We start from the raw sequence: 9129 nt of genomic DNA on the forward strand, positions 1-9129 counted from the left end.
TGGAAGTAGGCTATAGCCGAAACAGACTTCCTCTTCAAAATAAGAGCTATACTTGAAATGATTAGTCAACACTAGTTTTATTTCTTAAGTTAACTTACAGGATGTGTAGATATATTTGTAGCGCCCTGAGAGATAATGCTTTTACTGGGTATCTGTCATGAGTGACTGTGTAACGCTGTGTGGTCGTCGACGGTCGATGGATCATCTGACAGCCCCTGGCCCGGGCCCCCTGGAGTCATGGGGGCCCGGGCCCCCTGGAGTCATGGGGGCCCGGGCCCCCTGGAGTCATGGGCCGGGGGGAAACTACACCCCCTTCCCCCCCGGTAGTTCCGCGCCTGCCCTCAGCCACAAAACCAAAGGGAGCACCTCTACGATCTGGTATCCCACAAATTTAGCACCAATTTGGGACAAATTCTCATTTTACTATGTCATTATGTTGTTACCACAGCCACCAATGCAGATATAGGCCAACAATGTGTGAACACACAGACTACAAATATCTGTGGACAGTCAAGTCCTGAAGTTTAGATTTGCGAAACAAATCCGCCTTGTAAAAGAGGACATACATCATTCTGTCAGGTGTTGTGGCCGTGATGTGGTCTGTGGCTTATTGTGGACCGAAATGTCAGATGGACTCAACAGTCCAGACTCCCAACCTTCCCATGGACGATAACAAATAAGTAATAGTATGCAGGGGCACGCTGCAGCATTGTGGGTTATAGCTATGAATCTACACACCAGCGGGTTCAGCAGTTTTGTTCACTGGGGAAGTTACGGTAATGTTATTGTAAATTATTCTATTGCTATAATTTCTGGTGTGACATGAGGTCTTGTTATGCGTTCATCATTGTTATGATGTTCCCAGTCGGGGGAAACTAAACAATTTCACGAACGGGAATATAAAGTTGATATTTCAAACCGCTAAGGTTTTATTATGGGGGTCTGCTTTGTGTTACGGGTGTTTTCACCCCCCAAAAAAACGTGGGAGAGTCACAAAAAATCCTTTGCAGCCTCAAAAATAAAATAAAATAAAATGTTGTAAAGGGGGAGACTGTGTGTGTGTGTGTGTGTGTGTGTGTGTGTGTGTGTGTGTGTGTGTGTGTGTGTGTTTGTGTGTGTGTGTGTGTGTGTGTGTGTGTGTGTGTGTGTGTGTGTGTGTGTGTGTGTGTGTGTGTGTGTGTGTGTGTGTGTGTGTGTGTGTACACATACATTGCAACAGGTTCAGTTGAGAGTCATTAAACAAAAACAACCAGCATTCATCCAAGCTGATGGTGCTGAATAGGCTAAATAGTAATAACATAGACATGAATGGCATTATAGGCAAGCATGTGCTGAAAATGGCACATTTACAAGCTCACTATGTGTTACAATGTGACACTGTGAGCTTGTTAGATCACCTTTTTTTGCCAAAGAGATTTGTTTTTGAGGGCAAAGCTCTCTGTAAGAAGAGCAATCATTTGTTTACAAATACTGAGACTGTGGGCCCCATGGCTATCTTGCCTTATTCCTAAATGTATTAGTAATTTCTTACCGTTTTGAAAAACATTTTAAAATAGTGAAAATAGCAGTTCTACATCGACGCGTTGTGAGCTTGTAGATCAATGTAGTTTGTCTATTTGCAATACTTAAAAATGTACTAGATAGTGGTGGTGGCTGTGGCTCAGGAGGTAGAGCAGGTCGTCCAATGATCCATGGGACATATGTGTGTTTAATGGGTCGCCGGTTTGAATCCCGGGCTCCTCCTGTCTACATGTTTAAAATCATCTCATATAAGCATTGTGGTTCAAAAATAAACAAACTGTCTCTGCGAAATTGTCGGGGAGGTGTCTCTGTATATCCTTTACGACAGTCAGTCAATCATATTTGATACAGTCCGTTTCTAGCGAAAGTGTAACTAATTCAGCAGCAGTAATATTAGTGTTTTCTCTCAGTCAGTTGATTCTTCATATCCATATGAGTGAAACAGCCAATCCCGAGTTGGTGTTGGCTAGACCTCACTCTCGCAGCAACTAACTAACTAACTAACTAACTAACTAACTAACTAACTAACTAACTAACTAACTAACTAACTAACTAACTAACTAATGTCACTTAAGACTAAGCTTCATACCTCCCAAAACAAACTAATTTGACTATTTCTCGGCCTTGGGCCAATTAACCACCTCTTTCCAAACCATTTTGCTAGTCTAAACTGGCTCCGGGTAGAGGACAGAGTTAATCAATTAAAAATTGAAATAATTGTAAATGCAGCCTTGCCCTCAATGCCCTCATTGCCTGCATACCTGACTAACTACCTAACAAAAAGCAACACGACACCCACAGACACAATACTAGAGGGACCGATCTGGTACCACCCACTTTCAAAAAAAAATATGGGCAAATTCTCCTTCTACAGCACTGCCACCCAAGCGTGTTTGTTTGTTTTTTACCCGTGATGATATTGAATTTTGTTATTCTTCATGTCATATCTATGAATTGATGCATAGGGCCTAAATGGAAACAAGATTGCAAGGACTTTTTTTGTGCTATCCCTTTTGTACTCAATCAAAGACATTTGGAGACAATAAAGCAATCTACGTTCTGACGAGATGGGGGCCAAGTATAGACCACTGGGGGAGCTCAATCAACAAATTATAAGTACAAAACTTCTCCCCAACAACAATGTAACAATGTGTACACATTTGTACACTCTGTGTTATTTGTCTTATTTGTCTTATTTGTTTATTCGGGACGGACAGAACATATTCATGAACACAGCACCAAAACACAGATACACAGTCTAGTTGGAATGCTGTGTAAATACGTTTGAGTTAGCAAGGATGATGTTGTGATGTTGTTATGGTGTCTTCAGCCCCCCTGGCCCGGGCGAGGGGAAGGGCAAATCAAACACAAGTGGACGTAAACGATTGTGAAGCAGCTATGAGCCACGTGTAAGCACGAAGCGCACAGTGCTGGCCTAAGAGGACACAGCGTGCTGTTTGTCAGCGGTAAACACTGCGTCTCTGCGCTGTCGTTATCTGAATATTATCTGAATGTGTTCATCTCTCTGTCTGTCTCACATACGCACTCACGCACGCACGCACGCACACACCGACTCACAAGCATGCCAGACCCATTCTATCTGTTTCTCTCTCTTAGCCAACCATCAGATTATGTTCCAGTTCTGAAAGCAAACCATGTGTGTTCTCCATCCGTGAAGAGTTCACGTGTGCAATGCGTGCATGCGAGCGGGCGGGCGAGCGGGCGAGCGTGCGTACGCGCGCGCGCGCGCGCGCGCGTGTGTGTGTGTGTGTGTGTGTGTGTGTGTGTGTGTGTGTGTGTGTGTGTCTTTTTATCAGTGACTCACAGCCAGTGTTTTATATATGGAGTTATATGAGCACTCTAGAAATGGGATTTCATAAAGTGTGTGTTTTACGATAGAAATCTAGAGCATTGATTTATAGATGTTGTTGTGACATACCATACATACATGCATTTATCCTATGTATCCTCCATTCCTGAGATATTTCCCATGATGTATGATGTTGACCTTAATTATTGAGGGTTGGACATCAAAAACATTGAATCTGCTCAAAACTCTTATTACAGGGTAAATTGTGAGCGGGAAAAACAATGCCTCAGCCTGGACCACAACATTATATGTAACATGCTACATACTGTACATATTACAGGATTACATGTTACAGGGAGAAGAGACAAGAAATATGGATCATTTTAAGTATTTAGGATCAACATTCCAGATCAATGTAGAGTTGGGAAAAGAGGTGAAGAAACGAGTGCAAGCAGGTTGGAACAGATGGAGAAAAGTCTCAGGTGTGATGTGTCATAGAAAAGTATCAGCAAGAATGAAAGGAAAGGTGTACAAGACGGTGGTGAGACCACCTATGTTGTATGGTTTAGAGACAGACAGCTATTTTGTATGGTTTAGAGACAGACAGCTATGTTGTATGGTTTAGAGACAGACAGCTATGTTGTATTGTTTAGAGACAGACAGCTACTGTATGTTGTATGATTTAGAGACAGACAGATATGTTGTATGGTTTAGAGACAGACAGATATGTTGTATGGTTTAGAGACAGACAGATATGTTGTATGGTTTACAGTCTGAGGAAAAGACAGGCAGCAGAGCTGAAGGTAGCAGAGACAGAAATGTTGAGGTCTCTCTCTGGATAGGATCAGGAACGAGGGATCAGAGGGACAGCGCATGTTCGATGTTTTGGAGATAGAACTGAGACATCTAGAGAGGAGGGATAGTGAGTAATATTGGTAGAAGAATGCTGACATTGGAACTGACAGGCAGGAGGCCTATAGGGGAAGAACAGAGAGGGGTTTTATGGATGTAATGAAAGAGGACATTAAGTTAGTTGGTGTGAAAGAAGAGTAGACAGTGGACAGGATGAGATGGAGGCAGATGATTTGCCGTGGCCACTGAGCTGCCACGCTGCAAACTTGTACATCTGCCATTTTGGAAGATGTATCAAAAATATCCCTGGCACAAAACATTTTCAAATGGGGGTCCGCGGCCAAAATCATATCCTTGGCACAAAAAAGTTTGAGAACCTAGAGGCCTGTTTTTGTGCAACATTGTCATATGACAACTAGGGATGAAGTGCACAGCTCTTTGAAAAATACATCTCTCTCTCTCTCTCTCTCTCTCTCTGTCTCTCTCTGTGTGTCTCTCTCTCTCTCTCTCTCTCTCTCTCTCTCTCTCTCTCTGTCTCTCTCTGTGTCTCTCTCTCTCTCTCTCTCTCTCTCTCTCTCTCTCTCTCTCTCAGATATATTCAGCAGTGATGTGTGCGGTCCCGACAAGGAGCTGGACTTGGAGAGCTGTCAGTGTGTGTGCCGGCGGCGGGACGTGGCGCAGCGCGACTGCGGCCCCAACCGCCACCTGGACCGTAACACGTGTCAGTGCGTCTGCAGTCTGCCGGCCACGCCCTCTTCTTCTTCTTCTTCCCCGTGCCCGGCCAATCACGCGCTGGACAGGGAGCGGTGCCGCTGCGTGTGCAACAGGACGTGTCCGAGGCACCAGCCCCTCAACAGGGCCAAGTGTCAGTGCGAGTGCAACGAGTCGCCCAACAAGTGCTTCCTCAAGGGACGCAGGTTCCACCAAGCCACATGCAGGTATACGCTATGGAGGAATGGAAGGATTAAGGCCTATTCGTAGTCCAGTTTTCGGTGAAGAGGTGACCACAGAAAACTACAACATGATGTCACGCTGCGGTGGTCACCGCTCACACAACACATCTGTTTTAACTAACCACCGTTTCGGTGGTCACCTCTTCACTGAAAACTGTCTATGAATAGGTCTTTAGGCCACATATAGGGCTGCCACGATTACAAGATTTTCACAAATAATTGCGATGAACGATTTAGCACATTGATTGTCAGGTAATAATTAATTAATTCTTCCGCCACCGCCAGTGTTGTTCTGTTTTTACCTTATTTTGTCGACCCACCGGACCAGCATAAACAAAGGCTGTCTGGAGGGGCGGACGATCGTCTTTTCTTTCACCTGGAAAATAAATGTTGTAAACGCGATCATCAGTTGTTTAGTTATATAGCTTGTTTTGGCCAAAAACACCAAAATCTGACCAAAATCCGGGAAAAGAATCAGAGATAAACATTTTCATTCCGGTTCATTTCCGGTTGTATCCGTCTCCTAGCAACCTAGTAACAATCATACGTTGGCGAAGAGCGCCATCTATCGTAAACCACTGAAAAGACCATATGACGCAATATTGCATGATTGACTTGCACAGGGTAGATATGATAACCATATTTAAAGAAATGACTGACTCATTTAACAATTGTATAGGCCTACTTCTAAAAAAGAAAATAGCGGAAATTGCCGATATACAAGCTTACAACATTTCTATTTCTGCTATTTTCCAAAAATGCTTGAAAATGTATTAACATTTTTCAATGAAATGATTCTGATGATAATTTGAAAATAGCCGATCAGGTAGTTTGGTATCTGATCAGGTCAGGTATCTCATCAGACGGCCGAAACCAACGACCTGAACCACCAACAGAGGTTGGTGTTGGAAGTGCGGAGGCTTCGAGTGGAGGGTTGTGGGGGTGAGGACTTCTTTGAAAGTTCTGTTCAAAAACAGTCCCTTGAAAACCGGTGTGTGTGTGTGTGTGTGTGTGTGTGTGTGTGTGTGTGTGTGTGTGTGTGTGTGTGTGTGTGTGTTTGCGTGCGTACGTGAGGGGTATAAGTGGGTGCCGTTCCGTCATCCCAGCCTTTCTAAGAAGCCAGTCTAGTACCAGCCTGTGTAGTATAAGCGGGTGTTTGACCAGTGAGCGCTAGGTTGGTGTTGCAGTGAACCAGGTCTGTAATACAAGACCTCAGTCGGCTAATGACTTCTCCAAGCTGTCACTTAACCATTTCCTCTGACTACAAGCGGAGAACACACACACACACGCACGCACGCACGCATGCACGCACGCACGCACGCACGCACGCACGCACGCACGCACGCACGCACGCACGCACGCACGCACGCACGCACGCACACACACACACACACACACACACGCGCACACTTCCATTCTTGACCCTTTGTGACCCTGTTTGAGAGTGATTTATGGGTGTAGGAGAGCAGTAAGAATCTATAGCGTCTGGAGTCTGGTGCATTGTGTAGTGCGTGCGTGCATGCGTGCGTGCGTGCGTGCGTGTGTGTACTCGGATTTTACACTTGTATCGTCTCCGTTGGGTGGAAACATCATAGGTCCTATATGTCCAAAACTGTTACTTTTCAGGATGCATATTCAAAACTAATAAATAGCAAAAGTAGCAGATCGAAAAGCTCAAAACATGTCTACCATGTGGATCTGATGCTTTTGTGTGACGCTGTAGTGCAGGGGTGCCCACACATTTATGACGTGAGATCTACTTTCAAAATGACCAGCTCAACAAGATCTACCCACTGAAAAAATAAGTGTACCATTGCTGAAAGTAGTTTAAATATATAATGTACCTGGGGGGGCTTTGGAAGCCTGTCAAAATATGTCCCCCCCGTATTTAACTTAAACGCCCAATGCATTCTCAATGGCAATAGCACAAACGTTGGCATGCTACTAGTCCTACATACTTACACCTAGAAACCCCATTCAAACCTATTTAGGTTCATCTTACGGTGGACATGAAAATAAATCTTTGAAATGTTTCATAGTTTTAGAAATATAGTGCTTTCAAATTTGAGAAATTCACAATGGGGCTCAATGGCAGATATTGGCACGTCAAAAAAGCACTTTCACCTAGAAACTCCATTCACCCTTTTTATAATTCAGCTTACTGTGGAGACACATGCTGGAACTTTTTTACTTTGAAATGATTTGTAGTTTTGGAGTTATGCGCTGGCGTTACATAGGCTACAGTAAGACATAAGACAAACACACTTGGAATGGGAAATAGAAGGAAAATGGAATTGGTAGGGTTTTTCTTTCTACCGACAGTGTGTACTGTAATATTTTGTATGTGGAAAATGAGTAAACTACCTCAACGCACCCAAGGTCTCCTGTCTTGCTGTTTCCTTACTCCACAGTATATCACTTTGTAATGCTACTGACGTTTGTGCACAACAATCTTGAAAACAAAGTAATACATTGTGGGTTTGAGCTGACAGGCCCTTCTAAATGTCAATCAAGTCACCTTAATTCAAGTGGCAAAATTTAAATTAAATATATATTTTTAGGGGCATGTAATGTGATCTACCTGCACAGCCCTTGTGATCTACTGGTAGATCGCGATCTACCTTTTGGGTACCCCTGCTGTAGTGTGATCACGTAGGGCGTTAATGTACACAAATAACCAGTAAGACGCCCTGAGGGCGAGGTCGTGTGCACACATCCGCCTGGGTGACAGCAGACTGCTGGGCGAGCGCTGGCGCTTTGGAACGACGTATGGAATGAATTCTGTACTGGCCATATATGGAGCGTGTCTTGAGTGTACAGGGTTTGATGAGGTCAGATCAACATATGGAATGTCAGAACAGGAAGGACTGGTGGGGAGGATCGGATCAACATATGGAATGTCAGAACAGGTCACCTCCATATATGGAGATTATATGTTTGAGGTCAGATGTAGAGTTGCTGGCCGGCTAGTGATGTACGCTGTGGCCACGTCATCACGGTTCACCATTTGAAGCTCTGAGAAGTGTAGCCGTGCCTTTGGACGCATGCCTCATTTCTCTCACACACACACACACACACTGTGTGGCAGATTTAGAACCAGCTTGTGTTGTTTGTGTTATTGGTATCGATAACGGTGAATATGACCATGGAAATAGTCGGTCATCGGATATCATGTCCCTGGTACTTACAGTAAAAAATGCAAATAAAAACTGGATGCATTCCTCATGTATCTCCCCCCCCCACCCCCACCCCTCTTCTCAGCTGTCACAGGCCTCCCTGTGAGGTGAGGAGGCGACGCTGTGAGCAGGGCTTCTCCTTCAGCGAGGAGGTGTGCCGGTGTGTCCCCAACCACTGGAGACGGTTGGACTAATGCCGAGACGACCCCCCACCCCCACCCCCAATCTACGGCTACGCCACCTCTCCACCCGTCCCGTAATAAGAGATGTGCCGATAACGAGCTTAACGACCACCCACAATGAAGTGTTCCTATTCTGCGGTGGCCAATATTCCTACGAGAATAGCCAATCCATGTTGCCTGTGGATCGGCTATTGTCGGGGCAACGAGATTAGGTGTGGAAAAAGGAGTGGACAAAGTATAGACCCGTGGGGAACTTTTGTTTTGTCACCTGTGAGATCGTGGTCACGGGGTGGTCGGACTCGGCGAGGAGAGAGCCGATCCCCTGGCGAATGTGGAGGGTGACATTTTGGGCTGGGGTTGTTGTGCTTAGTCTTTCGTGGACATTTTGCAAAACACACGGAAACAAAGGTTGAAAGAACCAAGAGAGAATGGGAGTCAAAAGACATTTTGTTATAAAATATTGTCCAAAACATAATGTGTTCTAAAATATTGCTGTTTTTTATTGTGTATTATTCTATTATGACAGACATTGATTATATAATTTATTAAATGTGTTCCTTTTTCAACCTCTTTTTTGTTTTGTTTTTGCTCGTTGCAATTTCAATCTTTTCCATGAAAATACACTGTGAGTGTGA

At 44.4% G+C, this 9129-nt stretch overlaps 1 protein-coding gene across 1 annotated transcript in view; it reads left to right on the top strand.

Annotated features, from left to right (window-relative positions):
* The window catches only part of vegfc (vascular endothelial growth factor c), a 97823-nt gene extending 89218 nt beyond the window's left edge, over nt 1-8605 (top strand). The window contains exons 6-7 of the mRNA XM_079498134.1: nt 4776-5121; nt 8398-8605. Of these exons, the coding sequence (XP_079354260.1) occupies nt 4776-5121; nt 8398-8506 (455 nt within the window). The 3' untranslated portion in view covers nt 8507-8605. The remainder of the gene's footprint in view (nt 1-4775; nt 5122-8397) is intronic.
* Nucleotides 8606-9129: the final 524 nt, after the last annotated feature.

This window comes from Electrona antarctica (genome assembly GCF_951216825.1).
Source record: "Electrona antarctica genome assembly, chromosome: 4".
In the NCBI taxonomy this organism is placed as follows: domain Eukaryota; kingdom Metazoa; phylum Chordata; class Actinopteri; order Myctophiformes; family Myctophidae; genus Electrona; species Electrona antarctica.